Below are 20,815 nucleotides of genomic sequence, written 5' to 3' on the forward strand. Positions count from 1 at the left end.
TTCAAAATTTCTGCCACATATTTCCCAAAAGTCTCTTTCGTTTGTTTGTTTCCGATTTTCTTCATTATTTGATGAGTCAACCGTTAACAAAAAAATAAAATAGGCTGTTGGACTTAAATTGCACGATATTTGTAATGATTCTGATGAATGTAAACTTTCACAATGATCAATCATCAATTTTTTGTTCTTTCTTTCTTATCAATGCTATTCATCAATCTCTTTTTCCTGATACTCTTTCGATGGTGGTGCATTTTCGCATTATACTTCAAATTCAACTCAATTTGAAATAGAGAATCCGTTTTGACAAAGAATCGTCTTCTTTTTCAGTATCATCTTTTCTTCACTCGCATTTTCCAATTTCGCGAATAAATCGATGATAATTGTTGCAATAAATGTTATTACTCACTGCGTATCAACGATTTGCAAAATATCACTTTTGGAAACTGAATGTTCTGGTGCTGGATGGTTCATTTATTGTGAAATCAGTTCTCGAAAATCGAAAATAAAAATAGAATAATGTCTTTCATCCAAAGCAAGCAGCTTGAAAATAGCAACTTCTATCTCTCAAATTTTGCTGTTGTATTATGATGTGGCTTCATTACGCAATTACTGAAATATATTCAAACCTATGAAAATATTACCATTAAAAGCAAATTTCAATAAATAAATTGTGAAATTTGTTAGACCAGTAAGTTTTCATACATAATATTGCAACTTTGTTGTCTTTCGCTTTTTTTTTAGATAAGAAAAATGCGTTTTTTAATATATATGAAAAACAATATGGGTAATTTTATGTGATAATGAAAAAAGTCAACAAACAGTTTAATTATATTGCTATGATATTGACAATTCTGTTATAATTAAAAGTGTTGAAGAAATTTTTTTGCATATTTTTTGTTGTCGAAATTAAGTTTTCTTTTCGCAATTTTCGAATGTTAAAGAAATATTTTCAATATTTTTCAAAGTTAAAATAAGAGTATTATCTTTGAGTTTTAGATGCAAGCCTTCAATGTTAAATATTATCCCTTCAAAAACAATCAAATAATAACCAAGAATATCAAATGCGAAATGTGAAATGTTTTATTCTTTTTTAAAAAGCATAAATAATGTGAAAAAGTCATTTATTTAATCAGCCTCTTTTTTGTTGTAATGTAATTAATCTATCATGTTCAGCCTCCAGCAACGCTTTTAATCTTGCTTTATCGGCTTTGACTTCACTTAGCTCTTCTTCAACATTTCTTTTATCTTGCTCTGAAATTGAAATTTTCTCTTTGAGTTCATGGATCCTTCCCATTAACGTGTCTTGCAGCATTGACTTGCTCTGCTTTATGGATTCTATTTGTCCCATCAATTGCCCAAATTGTGATTCTGCTTTTTCTTCTGCAGCAACGGCTTGTGCACACCTCTGTGCCATTTCAGCTATCTGAGACTTTAAGGAAGTTATCTCAGCGTTATAAGCATCTTCTTTATTACGCAATTGCTTTTGAATTGTTCAAAAGTTGACATAATTTAACAATTTAAATTATGTTTTTAAATTAATAAACATCGAAACATGATTCAATTGTTTCAAGAAGAATAAATCATTTCTTATTTAGAAAACAAAGTCAGCAAGCAAATGTTATTGCAAACCTGGATCGTTGCGTTCAATTCATTGATTTCGCTTTGGCGTTTTTGTTCTTCTTTTGAAGCATTGGTAAGTTGATTTTTCAGCTATGAAGCATCAATATTTTGAAAAAGTTTATAAAATTATCATTATTCAAAAAAAATGATCTCTCAATTAATTCAAACGTTTTCTTCAATGCTTTTCTGTTTTTCTTCATATCTTTCTTTGTCGTTGTCCTGAATGTTTTGGAGGCGCTTCAATTCAAGTACTTCTTCTGCTAATGCCCTGTTCTGCTTCCATTAGCGTTTTAATATTTGTGATAAAATCATGTGAATATATTAGTAAATAATAACTGATGAAGCACACTTGCTCTTGCGATTTTTTCAGCTTGCTCGTAACTTCTTCCAACTCATTTTCAAATTGCTCTTTAAGAGATTGCATTTGCACTTCGCTCGATTCGTTCTATTCAAATATTGAATATTAAAAATTAACAAATGAAAAAGAGTTGATAAGAAATAAATTAATAAACAAGAATTAAACAATCATTTCAAAACATCGATGATCGTGTTAATTTAATTTCAAAAAATAAAGCAAATGCGAAACTCACTCAAATTTTCAGAAACAGAATTTTTATTGCATACCCGGAGCAAAATCCGATCAAGTTCTTTTTTCATCTTCTCTCGTTCACGATCTGCGTCTTTCATCTCCCTTTCCATTATGCTAAGTTGCTCTGTGGCATTTTCCCGTTCCTCACTTAAATGTTCAACAGCATTCTGTAACTGTGCAATTTTTGTGGAGGAGGATTCTTGAAGTGATTCAAGCTCAGTTGTGAGTTGCTTTTCCTGCAAGCGTTCAGAAATTCATTGAAGTTGTTCATGAAAATGTTATTTGCAAATGTGCAATAACAATATTTTCAGAATCGTCAAAAAATGCATGCGTGCATGCATTTATTTTCAAGAAGAAAAGAAAAAATGCGAATATCTCAATGAAAATAATATAATACGTTTTGGTGAAGCTCTTTTACCACTGCCATTGAACCAGAATATTTCTTTGTAATTTTTTCAAGATCGCTTTTTGTTGTTTTCAGTTCTTCTCTCAGATCGTTTAACTAAGTCGGGAAATCAGATGAGTTGTTTAAATAAAAATACTTTTCAAACTTCTATTTCTGATGCTCGGAACTTTTCGTCTAAAAAATTTTTGTCTTCTTCTGTTTTCTCCAATAAATTTGTTGCCTCTCGCAAGTCTTGTTGTAACATTCTGTTTTATATTATTGTTTAATAATGATGTTAAAAAATTGATGACAAACTTCAATTTCGATGTTTTGTCTTCTAAAGCTTCAGCCAATTTTCTATTTTCCTCTTCTCTTCTTGACACTTGAAATTGAAGACTTTTCTGCAAAAATAATTATAAATATAAAGAAAAAATGATTTTTGGAAAAAAGTTTTCAAACCCTGTAATCATCAACATCATCAAAGCCAGACTTTTTCGCGTTCATTAACATCGCATTTTGAAGTGCAGTTATAGTTGTGCTCGATTCGTCGAGTTCATCGTGTAGTTGGTCTATTTCATCACGGAGTTGCGTCCTTTCTTCCTGGTGATGCAAATGATAAATATGAAAGAGTGAATATTGCGAAAGGTTGAAAGCAACTCTTCGTGTCATATAAAAAAATACTTTCATTTCTTGAATTTTTCCAACAAGCTTTTGAATCTTATCTGCTACGCCTTTGCCTTCCACTGTAACAACCATCTTTGATTGAAGTTTTCGAATTGTGGATTGTTGTTGAGTCGTTGTTTCTTCAAGTTGATGGCGAACTAAGTATTCGTTTTGAATCTTATCAATCAGAGTCAATTTGAATTTGCAAATATAATATAGTAATAAACCTGTCGTGTAAGTGATTCAATTTGTTTTGACATTGATTCGACTTCCTTTTTTAAACGTTGATTGTCTTCTGAATGTCTAATAAACTAAATTCAAAGAAATAAATTTCGTAAGTTGAAGAATAAATGATGTGATTGGATAAAAGTTTTGTAAATGTTGAGAATGCATATCCAATATATTTAGAAATGCATCACATGAAAATAAAAATATTCAGAAAAGTTTGCAGACATTTGCCTTTTCTTTCTCATATTGAGAAGAAAGGATTTCAAATTTCTTGATCACGTCTAGAGTTTTTGAATCTGGACGTTGCCTAAAGGCCATGAAATTAATACTTATTCCTTTGAACAGAAATTTAATATGGTTTTCGAAAATAATAAATTCAAATTTTCTGTTAATGAAATGGAAAAAAATTGAATTGGTGAGATGATTTATTTGTGCAAAGAAAATTTATTCATCTTCTTCGACTTCAAAATGCTCTCTTGTTGTTAGCCAGTTTTTATAATTATTCATTATTTCTTGAAGCTCAGCATTGCTAACATAATCCATACAAATATTTTCATCTTTTCGTTTTGCTTCATCCTTTGTAATAATCATTATTTCAATTTTTTCGTTCAGATCTTCAAAGGAGTCAACGCAATCGCTTCCAATTAGAGATTTCAAAACAACAAGAACAGCCCATTCAAGAGACTTTGTGATGACATGCTTCGATTGTGAAATGGAAGATGAAGCATAATTTGACGATACAATCTGCGCAGATTGTGACGAAACAGAAGTTGAGTCAACTGCCATTGAAGAAGAAGTATTATCACTTTGAAGATCTGAATCCGTTTGCAAATCATGAATTTCTGGTTCAACAGGAATCCATTTTCTTTGCCCCTCTTCAATATCTTTCCAGCCCTTTTTCAAATAATTAATAATATCTTCACTCTTTTCTCCAATTGCAGTCCCTTTCCATCCTCCATAGCTTCCAGAAGGAACTGTCTGATAAAGCTGAAAACCAAAATGATCGTCCCACCCAGCAAATAAAAGAGAAACTCCAAATGGGCGCAACCCTCCAAATTGCGTAAAACTTTGTTTCAGATCACAAACTTCAAGAACTAGATTTTCAATTGGCATTTCTTCATCAAATACCATCGAATGCTCCAAAGAAATGTCACGGGCATATTCGATAAGAGTTGAAGAATCGGAAGTTATTCCTTTATTAAAAAAAAAGTTTGTTGAATAAGTCATCAACTTAAATAAGAAAAATTGTTAAAACCTGCAACTGCACATACAGTCCGTGAATTAATTTTAAAAATCTTTTCATGTGTAACTTCCAGAAGTGGATGAGTCGCAAGTTTAATCCCAGCTATAACGATTCCATCGTTTGTTCGAATAGCAACTGCAGCTCCAGATCTGCAAATTGCTTCCATTGCATATTCGGTCTGATGTAATCGCCCTTGTAATAAATATTGTCATAAATATTAATTATTGAATAAAGAATCAGTAAATAACGCTTTCAAACCTTCTGGAGAAAATATAGTAGTTTGCGAATCATATCTTCGTGCCTAATAAATAAAAATTTTTAATTTATGTGTCAGATTCCTAAAATAAGCCAAATACAATCAAACCATTTCAAACAGCAAATGATTGTGGTCTTGATCAATAACCCCTTTAGCACATAATTTTCTGAATCCATTTTTGTTATCATTAATTTTACATGTCAGGTATAAGGCAATATAAGATAATATTTTTGGGTGACCAAGGAGTTGGAAAAACAAGCCTTATTGCCCGATTTATGTACGATTCTTTTGATCTAAATTACCAGGTTTCTGTTGTATTTCTTTGTTTTTGTTTTATTTGTTTTTAGCCAACAGTTGGAATTGATTTTTTGTCAAAAAGTGTTGCAGTTGATGGGCGTGCAATGAAATTACATCTTTGGGATACAGCAGGTTGTAGATTTTGGAAAAAACTTAAAGAAATTTGATCTTTTAATTTTCAGGACAAGAAAGGTTTAAAGCTCTAATTCCAAGTTATCTTCGTGACACATCTGCAGCAATTGTATTATACGACATTACCCGTTTGTATAAATTAAATTATATTTATTTTATCAAGAGAGACTGAACAATGTTTAGGAAGGCCAAGCTTTGATAATGTTGAAAGTTGGATTGATCAAGTCAGAAATGAAAGAGGAGAAAATGCATTAATATACATTGTTGGAGCAAAAACTGATTTATCTTCTCAGAGGTGTGAAATTGACATCATTTTTTGATTTTTGATGAAAAATTTTTGTGCGTCAAAAAAATACTTTTTTATACAGGGCTGTTACAACAAATGAAGGTGAAGAATTTGCAAGAAAACTTCAATGTCAATTTTATGAAGTTAGTTCTAGAACAGGAGAAGGAGTTGATGTATGTTATTTATTAATTATGTTTTTTCAAATTTTTGTTTTCTTCATGACTTTGTTTTAGGAATTATTCAGAGTAGTTTCGGCATCATTGGTAAGAAAAACTACAACCGAATCCGTGAAATCACGGACGGAACCTCCAACATCAGCAACTTCGCATCTTCAACCTGCTGATCCAGTGGACGTTTCTGCAAATCAGTCAACAAAAGCTGGAAAGTCTGGAAAGAATTGCGGCTGCATGTAAATTATAATTTTTTTTTCATTAATTCTTTTTGCTTCAACAATTAATTAAACAAAGTTATAAATGAATTATCATAAGTTTTTTGTATTAAAAAATCTTGTTAACTTTTTGAGGCTTAAATCTTTGACAATCTGAAACAAACTTCATTCATCTTTTCAAGTTTATCATTTTATCATAATATAAAGTCACAGTTTTGGTTTATCGTTCGAAATCTCTCTTTAATTTTTGAATGTCAAAGCACAGTTCATCAATGTTCTTGTTAATGTTTTATTTTTCTTCGAAAATGATGAAAATATAATTAAGTCGTGAAGTCAAATTTTTAATCATTATTTATTAAACAGCATTTTCAGAGCCTTAAAACTGAGTATTTTCTAAAATATTTTTCTGCTTTAGAAAATATATTAATATAGAAATGAAGATTTTATGAATATGATTGAAGTTTCTATTTTGATTTTTTTTTCAATTTTTCCCATTGAATAACAAAGATCTTTTGTGAATAAAATTTTTATTAGCATTACCAAACATCAATGTATTTCGCGATATGATTAAATTAACAAATTTTAATTTATTGGGCAAAAAATACAACTAAAAAAAACACAAATTTATCGATTTTTCACTAAATACCGGACATCGCACAAAATACTGGACAAGATCGATTTCTCAACAACTGCAAAAGGAATAATTCTGACAATTTTCCTCATAATATATCTCATTAATAAGAACTCGTTAGATATTAAAAAACTTTCAAAACAGCCTCATTTGTGCTCGGAAAAAATAAATGATTAAGATCTCTTTGAAACCAAAAATACTATTTTTCCGAAAATTTTTTATTTTTTTTTCAGTATTCAGTCAACACGAATATGATAGTCAAGCATATCAAATGAGTTGGTGTGGATAAGATCCATGAAGAGGAAAATTATCAGAATTTCTTCTCTTACAGTTATCGAGAAAACGATCTTGTCCCGGATTTTGGGCAATGTCCGATATTTAATTCACTATCTATAATTAAAAGGTTTTTTTTTAACAATATAATTTTTTCGAAAAATTGAAAACTTTGCAAAAAACCTTAAAAACAAATATTTGAGATCAAAGAAAGACATTTGCTTCTTGAAATTTTCGGTTATATCGAAATTTTTTTGTAAAGTCGCAGATTTTTATTTTCAAATAAATAAAAAATTTCATATTGAAAAGATATTTTTATCTGCGAACACCAACCTTTCACTTTAATGGAATCTTTTTCTGCATAATGTTATTTCAAACATTTTTAAAAAAAGATTCGTGAGTGGAAACAGAAATTTGAGCAAAATCCGAAATTATTGTTTTATCAGAAAATTAAATAAAAGGAACTTTTCAAAAAAATAAAGATATATATGGATGATTATTTTTGAAATCATATAATTTCATTCAAAAACTTCGGTTCAAAAATATCTCTTGAATAATAATAAAAGAACACTGAAGAGTGAAAAGGCTTATTCAAATCATTTTTATCTTTTGTTTAATCATAACATTTGTATATGAAAATAATTATCATGCTTTTTCTCTTTTGAATAAGAATTTTCTTACAAAAAACAGACATTCTTTGAAAAATCAACATCCCGAAAAAAAAAATGATTTCAAAAATAACCACCTATATTTTTTCAAGTGTTCTTTTCCAAAGATTCAACATGAAATTATAAACAAAAATTTAAAATTGAGGAAATGTGATTCCAAAAATAATCATTCATGTCAAAGAAATGAAACTTCTATTTCGATGGAATTGACGAAACTCATTTGACACAGCTCTGAAAAACCTGTTACCATCGTTAAAAAACCCGGGAATTTTTCAAAAACCCGGAGAAGCCTTTTTTTTTATTTGCATTCAAACTTATTCAAAACAAGTATTCCTCTATGATTTCCGCAATATAAACCAATATAAAAGCAGGTATGATTCATACGTCAATTGAAATCATATATGTTCTTTCAATATTTATTGAGTTATATGTTTTAATCATAGAAGAAATTCTAACTGCTTTTTGGCTTTGTGCAATCGAAAGTTAGAATTTGTTGTTTGTTTCTAATATTTCCATGCAACTTGTGTTTGTTCGCAAATAAACTTGCTTATATTCAAAACTCCAAACCTCAAACATTAATACGAATTAATAAACTTCAATTATTTCTATTTTATTAGACTTTTCTGAAATGAGAAAACAATTGTTATATGAATAACGAATAAAAAAAGATATTCTTTATGATAAATGCACTTTTCAAGGATATGATTAAGTTGCATTTGTTTGTCGTTCAAGCCAATGAACAATTGTCTGAAGAATTTTTGTTATATCTTCGATATCTTTCTTTGATTATATGCGTCGTCGTCATATTCGATCCTCATGCATTTTCTTTTCCATTTCATTTTGTCGCTATTTCTCCTGCAACTTTTTCCTTTTCTTTTCTCCATTTTCTCTTCTTTCTTTTCTTTTCTTTTCAAATCCAATAAATCTTCTCTCTATTGTTTCTTTTTTTCTTTTCGAAGAATGGAAGCACAGTTTATTTCTTTCATCTTTTGAATAGATTCATTTTCACAATATCTTTTTTTTTCATCTTCAATTTTCTTTTTCTTTGGAGAAAACTTTCCAAACAGCTGCTCTTTATTCTCATTGTCATTCAATGATGCTTCCTTTTCAGGTGTTCCACTTATTCTTTCAAGAACCGGAGCAGCTTTGACCGGCCAAACACACGTCTGTCTGAATGCATGCTTTATATTTGAAGGTGCTACCGCAGCAGAAAGAGCTTCTGGAATAATATCGAAGATGGCTGAGCGAAACGCTGCAGAAGAATGATCAGTTGGAGCTTTGAAGCTATTATTATATGTTTTTTTGAATCGTGCAAAAATTGAATTATCGCACGGTTGTGGATGATGAGTTAAATTCGGAGGAAACTTTTTTATGATGATGTTTTTCTTTTTTGCATCCATTTCAACAGCTTCACTGTTGTGAGAAAAATAGTTATCCATCAGGAACAATGCAAATTTCATTCCTCCATCTTTCATCTTTTTTTCAATATTATCAAGCCAATAATCAAGCATAATTTTTTCGAAGATTTTTGAAGTGATCCATCCTGAAGATGCGAAGATATAATTTATGTTAACCGATGAAAGCATACGAAATTCCACTGGAATTTTTTTCGCAGGCCAAAGAAGAAAAGATGACAAACATGAGCCATCTGCGCAGGCACATAAGCACAATGTTGTGTCAGAAGTCTTTTTCGGAGAAGGAGTCGAAGGAGGTTTCTGGTTTTGAAGACATACCACAAGTTTGCAAGAATCCTCACCCAGATGAAGTGAAGTTTCATCAAAATTAAAGATACCTGATGGAACTATTTCTTTCTCATTCACAATCTGCGAAAGTTCATCAAACCACTTTCTGACGGAATCAGAAGATTGGGAATATATTTTTGCAGTGTCCATTTGCTTTGAAACAGCTGACTTCAATATAGAACTTTTTTGAATAACATAGTATGCGGCTGTTAAACTTGGTATTTTTTTCGCTTCTTCGTCTTTTGAGGATTGTTCCAAATGCTCCACAATCAGAAAATATTTGAAAAAATTAATCACAAAAATAAAAAATGAACAAAAACCATTTTGTGCACGTCTTTAACTCTTATTGTTTCACCTTTTGAGAGAAGCACAATGACTTGGTTCTCAATTTTTTCTATTAAATCTGGTGTGATTATTGGTGATCTTCCGTTCACTCCCGCCTGCCTTTTCTGCTTCTCTGCCGCTATTCCTCTGTACCATGAGCCATTTGATATCGTGCCAGAATCAACATCCACTTTTCTTGTAATAATATGATCCTTCTGCAGTTCAAATATTTTTTGGGATGTTGTTTTTAACCTTCTTATTTCGGAGGTTGCCAACTTTTTCCTTAGTTCTGGTAATGACAATTCTTTTGTAATAGACATTAATATGGGTTTGATTTTTGATCGATTTTGAATGAAAGAGAGTATTAATTATGATTAAAAGTGAAGGTCTCAAAAAAAGGAAACATCAAAGTGTCAAAAAATTGTGAAAATGAAAAATATGATAATTGGAGAATGCTTATTTCAATCACTTTTTGAGAAATGAATATATTTCAAAAATTGTATTTTTTTACGATGTATATTCAATAACAATGAAATGTGATTTGTTTTTTTTGATTATGGATATATGACAATATACAACGAGAAATAATGCAATCATTGATAATGCTTTTTGACATGATAATCGTGAACTGTTTTTTCATGAAGTCCGGGTTTTTGAAAAATTCCCGGGTTTTTTAACGATGGTAATAGTTTACACTGTTGCTCTATGTCTGTTTATCTTCAAAAAAATGAGAAATAACTAATTCTGCAACGTAACTTCATTATTGACATTCAAATTTAAAAATTTTTGAAAATTTAATAGCTTTTTAAATTGTAGAAAAGATGAGTGATTAATGATTTTATTCTCAATGAAAAATAGGACAAAATAAATTCATAACTTTTTAATAAAACACACAAAATTATTAAAGTTGCTGAAAAAAAAGTTAAAAAAAATGATTGTTGATAGCAAGAAAGAATCAAATTTCCTGCAAATGTGATATTATTATCTAAGGGTTGTAAATGAAGTGATTATGTTATCTCTTTATTCACATTTTTGAATTTCGTGAATGATAATGGCTTGGAACAGATAACTCAAATAGTTCTTCAATTAAATCAGCTATCTCAGTGCATTCTTGATCTAATTCTTGTTTTTCTCTATCAAACCTTTGATTCTCTTCTTCATTTTTCTTATCATCTTGTTTCGAAATCCCATCTCTTTTAGAACTTTCACTGCTTTTTGCTCCTGATCTGTGTTGTTCTTTTAACTTTATGTTTCTGCGCTCTTTCTCCGCTTCCTTTGCCCATTTTGCAGAAGCAGTTGATTTAGATATCCCACCTCGTTGTGCTTCTTTGACATCCACCAGAAGTCCGTGATACGAAGTCGCAGAAAGCATCCCCCGTAGAGAATGCAACACTCTTTCAACTCTCTATTAAATAGACAAGACCATTCAAAAATTAGTTCATTGAAAATTGAAATATGCAATTTTTTCAATTTAAAATACAAAAAATAAAGAAAAAAAAATTTCCCCACATCATGAGAGAATTTAATGTGCAATGTTCAATTAAGTGAGATATTATTCAGACCTTTTCGTGCGTATTTAATTCATTTTTAGTAAATTGGTGCTGACGATGGTGGCTGTGCTTGCTAAGGCTATCACTCTGATGCAAGTGGCGATGATGTGAACGAGGATAATATGTACTCGATGGAGCTCTTAATGGTTCATCATGACTCTGTTTTGATTGCGCTGCAGTAGAAGTCATTGGTTCAGATGGAGAGAATGATAGTGGTGATGCAATTGCAGATGCAGATGAATTGGAAGGATTCGATATTGCAGAGGGATTAGAATACGTGAATGGAGGCGTTGAAGACGAGGGCGGTGAAAATGAAGAATTTGTTGGAATAGGAGATGAAATGGATGAAAACGGCATATGAGATGAAGGACGAGGTTTGTCTGATAAATCTGACACAGCTGCAGGAACAGGAGGCGCAGATTGTACCAAGCTTGAGGTTTGATTAGCTGTTCCAACTGCTCTATAAGGAGAAGGTGCAGAAGAAGAGGTAATGTGGGCTGATGAATGAGGAAGGGGAGGAGCAGAATGAGGAGGTGATTGAGCAGCAGACACCGAAGCACTTGAAAGAGGCAATGCTTTACCAGAAGAAACCATAACAGTTGACTGAGGTTGAAATGTTGTAGTCGGCACGGAAATAGAAGGATTACCGTCCGAACGCGAGCCAAATGCAGGCATGCTATCAGATGGGAGAATGTTATTTGAAGGTGTTGTTAAAGAAGAATGCGAATATTGCATAGTTGCAATATTTGAAGATCTACCAGCTGGCTTTAATGTCGAAGGAGAATTGAGTTTAACGCTGTATTGAATTGAAGGCTGAGGAACAAGATGAGGAGCAGAAATGGCTGGGTGATGCGATATTGCTTGTGGAGCACGAACTGCTTCCTGATCATTCTGCTTTTCAGCCTCATCAGAATACGATTCAATAGATTCATGAGAATCAGTCTCAGAGTTTGAAGCACTAGATGATGATGAATGCTCAGATCTTTCTTGCTCTTTTGATGAGGAGGAATTCGAGAGACTTGATTCTTGACTGAGAATCGATGACGAGTCTTCTTCAAGCTCTTCATTGTTATCTTCCATTATTCTTTTTTCTCCTTTAATTACGATTTTTTCCGGTTTCATTTCTTGGGATTTCTCTTGATTTTTTTCATTATTTTTTTTGTTCGAATCTATTTGCGATGCCTTTTGAGCTTGCAAAGAATTTTGTGATCTTCTTGAAGAAGAAGAACGCAATGAATCTTTTTCTCGAATGTGGGTTGAAGGTTTTAAGTGTTCATGAATTTGCTGACTATTTTTTTCATCAAGCTCGTTAGCATCAATGAATTCCGTTTTTTCAGTTGCATATGACTCCTTTTGTATTTTTTCAATTAGGCTATCTCGAAATTCTTCCAAACGCTTGATCTTCCGATTTTGCCTTCCATTCTCTTTTTGAAACGATTCAATTTTTTCCTTAAGCTCCGAATTTTCTTGTCTCAGAAATTGATTTTCTGTTTTCAATTCATTTATCTGTTATTTGCACAAAATATATTTGAAAAGTTCTTCAATTAAATAATAATTTTAAACTGTCAACGAAAATTGTTCCAATAGATCTGAAAGATTAGAGTGAAAAGTTTTTTTGAAATCGTCCACAACTTCATTTATCTTGATATAATCTGTTATCATTAAAATTGTGATAGACAATAAATTAAATATGGAATTTGATCAAAAAAGATTTGTTGTTAATACAAGAACAAGAAATAAATGAAAATTGTTATTATCACATTTTCTAATACTGGCAATACCCAAATGATGGGGAAAATTATCGGAGAAGAACTTTGCAGAGAAGGAGAGCACGAAGTTGTGAAAGTTGATGGATTTAGCTTAATCAAGTACTTCGGAGTTGGTGGAAGAACAGGATCAAAAATAAAATCTTTTGAAGATATCGATAATTCAAAAAAAATAAAAGATATGATTGAGACAATTAAATCTGCTGAAGTCCTTGGAGTCGGAAGTTATGTTTATGGATTTTTTCCACCACCCGGAGTAACGGAACTATTTGATGAAGTTGTTTTACCTAAAACACTTTTCCAAAAAATGCAATTTTTCTTTGTGTTTTCGTCTCATGGAAGCTTGAAAAGTCCGACTTGCACAATTCTCCGAGAAACTATTCAGACAAAAAATCCATCTGCAATATTTTGCGGCTCAATTGATCTTCACTGCCCGGAAACAGCAGTTGAATTAATGGCACCTTTGGGGCATCCGGATGAATGGAGCACAAAAGAAATAGAGCGCTTAAGAGAATTCGGAAAAACTTTACTTGTGTCTCTGACAAAGAAAGAGAAAAAGACCGGAAAAACAATTATACCAATGAAAGCTTATAAAGTTGCACAATCAACATCTCAGAATATTATTCGAGATATTACAGGAAAGTTATCAATTTCCGAAGATCTTTGCATTGGGTGTATGAAATGTGTGAATGTATGCCCATGGAATGCAATGGAGAAAAAAGTAAAAAATGTTAAAAAGGCACCATCTGAAAGTGAAAAAGGCATCGAAAACAAAGAACAAATGGAAAGTCATGCTATTAAAATCAAAGACATCGAAGAATATGTTCCGATGTGCAATGATAAAGAATGCTGGCATTGCGCACGTTGCTATAATTTATGTCCAAAAAAGGCAATTTCATTTCCTCGTTTCAATACTCAGCTTCGCGTACAGCATTCAGCTCCAAAACTTCCTTCAAGTTACAATAAAAGTGAAAATCAATCAGAATTGTCTGAATCTTCGTCAGCTACAAAACAATCAGCATCTTCATCTTCAAATGATTTGCCAAAATTTGTTTCGCTTGCCCATCGCATGTTCATTGGACACAGAGGAATTGAAGGTTTCCTGGTAATACTGTTGTGCTTTACAATACTCTTAATTTTGAAGAAATTATTGTAATTCTCATTGACCATCATCCAAAAGGATATTTTTAACTGATTTTAAAAATTTCATTTTGAGTTATTCTTTTCTTTATTTGAGCATTCGCATATTGGATTTGATTTAAATTGACCAAACGTTTGACGTTGATTTTATTTATGTTCATTAGTATGTATTTATTTTAATTGAAATTGTGATCAAATTATTATTTTTATTAAAAGTCGTGAATTGTATTTTTTCCTTTAACCTTTCGCGTTCAACAAATATTATCTTATATGAAAAATTTTTGTCTGTTTTTTTTAACCCCAAAAAGTTCAAATTAATTTGTATCAAACATCTATAAAACAGCTTCTAAAAGTTGTACAATAATCGATCTTTCAAACGAAATTTCCTAATTGATCTAATTTCGTAGTCAAAACGTTTTGAGCTGCTTGATTTCTTTGGTCTTCAAGATTCAAAGAATTCGCAACTCTTGCAATTTCACTGTTAATGTCTTTCCACAACAATTTGCATTGATTCCGCTCACATTTCAGAAGCATAAGCTCATCAACACAACCTTCCTTAAAAACAGTTTTCTGTTCGACATCCTGTTCATTTGTGATTGGCTGGTGCTTGTTGCAATCATTTTGCTGATTTTCGTTTTCTTCTTCGCTTTCCAGGAAGATGTCGAGTGATTCACACAATACCGCAAGCGCATTCAGTTTCTCCATTATTTCAGTCTTTTTTGACTTCGTATCTGCTTCACGATTCAAACATTGGATGATCAACAATTGTGTGCGAAGATAAACAAGAGATGATGGATGCGACGGATGTTCGCATCGACAATACAAATGATGATTCACATCAAAATAAGAATGAGTTGTTGTTTTCCCTTTCAAAATGTTTTCTTTGTCAAACATCGCTTTTGTTTCTTGCTGTTTAAAGTCGCACACATCCGAAAGGCCTCTGAGGAGAAGAGGAAAATATAAGGGATATTGAATTAAACGAAGCGCGTTTTTAGGCCGATTCATAAAGAGCTAAATATCAACATGTGAATACAAATGTTGCAATGAATTGTGAGAGAAGGATTATAATTGTTACAAAAAGGTTTTTTTTTCAAAAAAAATTAAAATATTTCCATCACATCAAAAAATGTATTCAATTCATCAATGCATCTAAATAACTAATTATTTCCACAAACCAAGCATCTGCACGAAAGAAGCAACGATGCAGCTGCAAACGAGTCGAATCGAAGTTCCAGTGCGAATGCCATCGAAAACGCAGCCCATCTGAGTGAATGTTGAGTAGCCCCTGACAAAAACAGGAAGTGTGCCACACGAAGTGAATGGAAGCAAAGAGCTGAGAGCGAAGTGGGTGTATGAACAAGAGAATGAACTGAAGTGAGCGTGACAACTCCGTTTGACAAGAGACGAAGTATTGACTTGGATGCAGAAAAGCGATGTGATATGTTAGTTTCAGGTGATATGTCATCAAGCGCATCGTTCAGCGACTTCTGCAAACGATGAGCTTCGCAGTACCTTTTTGTAAAGAAGGAAAGCGGAGGCGGCACTGGAATGACTTTAAGAGGCAGAGAGGAAACAGAAGAAGGACCGTAAAGAAGATACGAAAACGGAGCATAAAACTGTGTTAATAGAGGGAACTGATGATGCCAAAACGAAGAGATTAATATAAGAAAATGATATTAATGAAATATTTGAAAATAAATAAATGAACAAGATAAGGAAAAAACGAAAATTGCTCAGTTAAAATACACGAAAAAATGAAAATAAAATTATTAATTCAGAATATTCGAAAAAAAAAAAACTCATAAATAACTTTTTTAACATCAGCATACAAAAGCAGTCGTAAATTGCTGTTCCAATGTTTCTCTAATTGAGGCAAAAAAAGGCTCAAAATTCATTTCGACAATTCTGTAAGCCACTTGATTAGGAAATCCTGAAGAAAACAAAAATGGATCAATATTTAAATTTGTATGTTTTGATTGCACGGATAAAAAATCATCATTGAGATTATCTGCTAACTTAGAAGACTTATCTGAAAGAGGCTCTGAATCAAACGATGGTGATAAAAAAGGTTGATTGCCTGAAGATGAAATGGAAGAAGAAGAAGCAATAGCAGAAAGAGAATTATTGAATTGATTTAAAGTGAATGAGGATGAAATGAATGGAGTGGGGTCAAATGTGTTGGAGGCGGGAGTAGAAGAAAAGGGAGAGAAAGGTGAATAAGAAGATGGAAAATACGAAGTGGTTGAAGTGGCATGAAGAGAATTGAAGTGATCAATTGAAATTTGAATTGGACTCAAGCAAATTGAAGTGTCTTCCATTAATAAATCATATTGATGTTCTTTCTTTTCTTTGTGAGATGGAAATGCGGATATCGGAAAGCGTTTCAGATCGTCACCAAAGACAGGAAAAAAACGATGCTCAGACTCAAAAGAAGAAGGCGAAGGCCAAAAAACAGATTTCTCAAAGCGCTTGTCAGCCACTTGAACAGGAGGAGAGGCATCCAAAAATCTGTTTGACTGAAAAAAACCAAACTGAATCATGACAGCATCTGAGAGGATCTTGTGCATCATCCGATACTCGTTCAATTGAGTCGAAGTCGAAAAAATACGGTTGTTAAACAGAACTGAGCCGAAGAGAGACCGAAACATTCCGCCTGCTATTTGTGGAACAATCCCTGCAATTATTATTTTCAATCTGTACAAAACTGATAACACTGACAGATTTTTGCCCTTTGTTTGTGAGAGTTAAAGTGAATCACAAAGGGAAATATCCAATTTATCATATTTTGAATCAGTGCATACACGCAATAATCAAAAGAAAAAAAATGATGTTTGAATCAAAGTTTTAAAAAAATTAATGAATTAGAAAGAAAAATCAACACACCAATGTGGCATCTTTAATAGCCTCGTTCAAGAACTGCCAAGCCATCTTGCTTTTTCTGATCCAATGTTGATGCTTATCAAGTATTTCTGAAGGATTGATTTCATTGCAATTTTTTGAATCACGTGGCTGCAGCTGAAGTTCATCTAAATGATTAGATAATAAAAGCTGTGGTGAAGATGAGGAAGAAGAAGAAGAAGAAAGAAGAGGAGAAAAAGATGATGTTGAAGATGTAGAAGATGAAGCAGACGACTGTTCTTCATCCAATTCATCATTTAACTCTTTAAAAATTTGAGTGACATCTTTTTTAACTCTTGCGTTTCTTTTCAATTCGGCTTTTAAACTATTGTCATGCTCATAAACTGAAAACATGTTTTTAACTTCATCTATTTCCTTTTCAAACGACCATAAATCAGTTTTCTTCCACAACCGTGTTGATGCTCTTTCTGATATCTTCCGCTTTTCATAGCTTTCTTCATCTCCATCGAGATCTTCCAACAGATCAGTCAACGATACCCATCCTCTCACCAAGCTTATAGCTCGCTCTCCATCCAGCTCGTGTGCAAACACGTCTGCCTTTCTTGCCAGTTCATGTGCAACTTTCCAGTTCCCTTTTAACAGTTCTGACTTTGTGCGGTGCAGCGCCTTCAGCATTCTGCTGTATTGAAAATCTCTCCTTTCGTATAAGGCTGCCGAGTGGTAAGTGTTTGATTGTAAAATATGCAAAGGAAATATCTTATTCATAAAATATGTGTTTTGAAAATCGCTGAATTCCTTGCACTTTGGTGCGTAGGCTTTTATTAATGTTGATAAATCGTATTGACGAACAGGCTTGATAAGTGGAGCATTCAATTCATAAAAAGTCAAGTCATTTAACTCCCTATAGCTAAAGCTTCTATGACATAAATCAAACGAACCAGTATAATAACTTTAAAATAAAAATGTGGAATTAAAATTCTTGATAAAAAATACAATTCTTTCAAACGTTATCAGGTCGTGAGATAGCCCAATCAAAACTGGAAAAGGTTCAAATAATAAAGGTACTATTTGAGTTATAAGAATTCCAAAGAGACTATTTTTTGTCTGAAATAAAAAAAATTTTTTTTATTTTCTAAATATTTGAACAAAAAAGAATGTCATACAATATATTCTGGGAATTCACGAGATATAATATTTGATTCATTCGTTAGTTCACCCAAACATTCTATGTAATCTCTCAGAAATAAAGGATTAAACAATTTTATGAACTAAAAATTCTCTTTTAAATATTTTCAAAAATTTCAAAACATACTGTTTCCTCGAACTCGTTCCACACGCTTTGATGCTCCGAAAAGTCATCTAAAAAAGATGACTTTAGAACTGCGTAAGTTGGCTTGTTGTCAAAATGCTTTTATGTCAAACGAAAATTTAAATATGCATTCAAATGTGAAGAAATTAACTTTCCAAGTGTATTAAAATTGGTTCACGTACCAAAGTTTTAAAAACAAATCTCATAAGTATTTTGGTTTCAATGTTTCCCGCTTTCTTTTTTGACATATTGTAGATAAACGCGGAAATCGCAATTTCTGAAGGACTTATCATTCTTCATTTATTATTATGGGGACTTCATTATTTTTCTGAATTCTAAAAAACATCTAAAAGATATACATCCTCTAATGAAATGATTTAAATTACTTTTGTTAATGGTGAAGTGAATTTAAAGGATTTTAAAAATATAATAAATGAGTATAGAATTAATAATTCATCCTGAAAATAGATTACTAAGAACTACATCAGTATTTTTTGGAAATGGCTTTTCATCGTAACTCATAAATGAAACAATTTGAGGATGAACTGTGTATTTCATTTCTCTTCCCTTTGTGGCACGTCTGTTAATGAAAGCCTGCTTTGCTTTGTGTTGTAATTTTTGTGTGGCAATAAGAGATGCTTGAGCAGTTTCTATCTCAAGAGAAGATAAAAATCCCCCAAAGCCAGAAGAAGGCAAGGCCAATGACTTATTTGTTGTTTCACCATCTGCAAAGTTATCTTCGTCAATTTGCTGGGCGACTGTTGTTGCAGCTGTCGATCTGAGCAAACTCCGAATAAGCATCTGATAGAAGTCGTTATCATCCACAATATATCTGTTTATTTCTTTCTTTTTCAGAAGTTCTCTTTGATCCACATCGAGAAAAGATCCAGATTCGCTGCCTGGTTTTTCCTTTTTCTGTGCTGCAGGGTCTGTTTCTGTTCCTATTGGCACAGCACCCACCCTGTTCGTGTGCATTCGCAGCAGCATTCTTTCTTTTTCTCGTGTGATGTTTGCCACTTGAGTCGAAATAGGCAGCTGCAGATTTCTCAGCAACGCCATGCTGCTTCCACTCATTTTCCTCGACATCGTCGGCGCTAGTGACTTCGCTATTGATGCACGCATATGAGCTGCATCGGCTATAGAAGCAATTTTTGGTCGACACAACTTTCTTAAAGACATCGAGCTCGAAAGATAAGAAGAGACTTCATCTGAAAGAGAAGAAGGTTTTTTTCCTGAAGATGAATTGGATGAAGAAATAGAAGAAATAGATTTTTCAGAAGCAACAGTACGAGAAAATGATTTTTGTATTTCCAGAAAAGAACCGAGCAGAGATTTTGCTGCGGCCCTTGCTCGTTTGAGCGAAGCGTTAAGTGCTGGAGATGGCTGAACCGTTTTTTCTTTTGGCAAAGCATCAGTTTTTTCAGGCTTTTCAGCCTTTCCTGATTTTTCCGGTTTTTCAGTCTTGTCAGACGAGTTAATGAATTGAAAAGCTGAAGTTTGTGGTTGAGGAAGACGATTTATAAGTGTAAAGAGCTTTGAAAGAGAAATTCTTGTTTGAACAAGAGTTGTCCAAGATCTCTTTTGACTGAGAACTCTTTGAGCATTTTTCATCTCTTCCTCTGCGCTTGATGCAACTATAACTGATTGCGTATTTTTCAGTTTTTTCTTTGAGTCTGTATCTTCCTTGCTTGAAGATGGAGTTGAATAAAGTGATGCAGCAGTTGAGAGAAGATCATCAGATTCTTCTTCACTTGACATTTCATCGTCTGATTGGCTTCCTTCTTCTGAATGGTCATTTTGCATATCATCTTTACTAGCAGCTGATACAGTTTTTTGTTGATTTTGAAATTTTCTAAATAGATCAATTCGTTTTCTCGAAAGAGGTCGACCCGAGTAAAATCCACCAGTAAGTGACACATGTTGCTTTGTGGGTTTTGCTAAAAGAACTTGAGAACTAATTGTCGAATTTATAAAAGATTGAAAAGCATCTTATTTCTGAAATAAAAACGAAAAACCTGTCTAATTCAGTGTCATAACGAACTGAATTGTCAAAATCATCTTCCTCTTCATCAATTCCTAATAATAAAATAAGAAATTCAGAAAATATGAACCATCAGAAAACTATCGTAACTATTCACTTAATAAACTCAAATACCGATAATTTTTGGTGACATTACAAAATTGTGGAAAACAGATCAAACCTTTTGATAATTTGCTTATATAATGACTTTCTTGTCGCAACAGGCTTTCCCAGGAGCTTTGAAGCTGTTGCTATACCACGAAAGTGTTCATTATATAAATTCTGTTATCGTTTGGCAGGGATACACAACATTTATAATCAATGATGGACAAATCTTGTTTTGCATCAACACTGAACAGTTAAAAGGATACAAAAGCCCAATTAGTTTTCTTTTGAGTAATTGTCATCGAAGGCAAAACGAAAGGTTTTATTTATTCCATCAATTT

The 20,815-nt window shown here is 32.4% G+C and overlaps 7 protein-coding genes across 7 annotated transcripts; 2 read left to right on the forward strand and 5 right to left on the reverse strand.

Annotated features, from left to right (window-relative positions):
- Positions 1–984: 984 nt before the first annotated feature.
- On the reverse strand, positions 985–3,803 carry MONOS_2172 (putative laminin, alpha 3/5; the record flags this gene model as incomplete). The annotated part of the gene is made up of 12 exons (XM_067872076.1): positions 985–1,480; positions 1,630–1,710; positions 1,789–1,893; positions 1,970–2,065; positions 2,245–2,445; positions 2,607–2,711; positions 2,761–2,860; positions 2,910–2,995; positions 3,054–3,194; positions 3,276–3,434; positions 3,485–3,568; positions 3,711–3,803. The coding sequence occupies 12 exons, from the start codon at positions 3,801–3,803 to the stop codon at positions 1,130–1,132; spliced, it is 1,602 nt and encodes a 533-aa protein (XP_067730332.1). The 3' UTR covers positions 985–1,129.
- A 40-nt stretch (positions 3,804–3,843) lies between these two features.
- MONOS_2173 (putative proteasome subunit alpha type 4, subunit) lies at positions 3,844–5,095 on the reverse strand (the record flags this gene model as incomplete). Its single annotated transcript, XM_067872077.1, has 4 exons — positions 3,844–4,678; positions 4,741–4,920; positions 4,987–5,029; positions 5,093–5,095. 4 exons carry the CDS (start codon positions 5,093–5,095, stop codon positions 3,930–3,932), a joined length of 975 nt encoding a protein of 324 aa, XP_067730333.1. The 3' UTR covers positions 3,844–3,929.
- Positions 5,096–5,137: 42 nt separating this feature from the next.
- On the forward strand, positions 5,138–6,544 carry MONOS_2174 (Rab6b). The gene is made up of 6 exons (XM_067872078.1): positions 5,138–5,289; positions 5,332–5,413; positions 5,464–5,541; positions 5,597–5,708; positions 5,782–5,872; positions 5,933–6,544. The coding sequence occupies exons 1-6, from the start codon at positions 5,182–5,184 to the stop codon at positions 6,110–6,112; spliced, it is 651 nt and encodes a 216-aa protein (XP_067730334.1). The 5' UTR covers positions 5,138–5,181; the 3' UTR covers positions 6,113–6,544.
- A 3,923-nt stretch (positions 6,545–10,467) lies between these two features.
- On the reverse strand, positions 10,468–12,622 carry MONOS_2175 (uncharacterized protein). The gene is made up of 2 exons (XM_067872079.1): positions 11,288–12,622; positions 10,468–11,130 (listed from the first exon to the last, which is right to left on the reverse strand). The coding sequence occupies exons 1-2, from the start codon at positions 12,395–12,397 to the stop codon at positions 10,750–10,752; spliced, it is 1,491 nt and encodes a 496-aa protein (XP_067730335.1). The 5' UTR covers positions 12,398–12,622; the 3' UTR covers positions 10,468–10,749.
- Positions 12,623–12,975: 353 nt separating this feature from the next.
- MONOS_2176 (uncharacterized protein) lies at positions 12,976–14,459 on the forward strand. The gene has a single exon (XM_067872080.1). It carries the CDS (start codon positions 13,016–13,018, stop codon positions 14,195–14,197), a length of 1,182 nt encoding a protein of 393 aa, XP_067730336.1. The 5' UTR covers positions 12,976–13,015; the 3' UTR covers positions 14,198–14,459.
- Positions 14,460–14,553: 94 nt separating this feature from the next.
- Positions 14,554–17,715, reverse strand: MONOS_2177 (uncharacterized protein; the record flags this gene model as incomplete). Its single annotated transcript, XM_067872081.1, has 4 exons — positions 14,554–15,192; positions 15,357–15,815; positions 16,011–16,910; positions 17,065–17,715. The coding sequence occupies 4 exons, from the start codon at positions 17,713–17,715 to the stop codon at positions 14,554–14,556; spliced, it is 2,649 nt and encodes an 882-aa protein (XP_067730337.1).
- A 1,004-nt stretch (positions 17,716–18,719) lies between these two features.
- Positions 18,720–20,523, reverse strand: MONOS_2178 (uncharacterized protein; the record flags this gene model as incomplete). Its single annotated transcript, XM_067872082.1, has 3 exons — positions 18,720–20,303; positions 20,365–20,425; positions 20,505–20,523. The coding sequence occupies 3 exons, from the start codon at positions 20,521–20,523 to the stop codon at positions 18,803–18,805; spliced, it is 1,581 nt and encodes a 526-aa protein (XP_067730338.1). The 3' UTR covers positions 18,720–18,802.
- Positions 20,524–20,815: the final 292 nt, after the last annotated feature.

Source organism: Monocercomonoides exilis, assembly GCF_001643675.1.
Source record: "Monocercomonoides exilis strain PA203 chromosome Unknown scaffold14-1859848, whole genome shotgun sequence".
Classification (NCBI taxonomy): Eukaryota; Preaxostyla; order Oxymonadida; family Polymastigidae; genus Monocercomonoides; species Monocercomonoides exilis.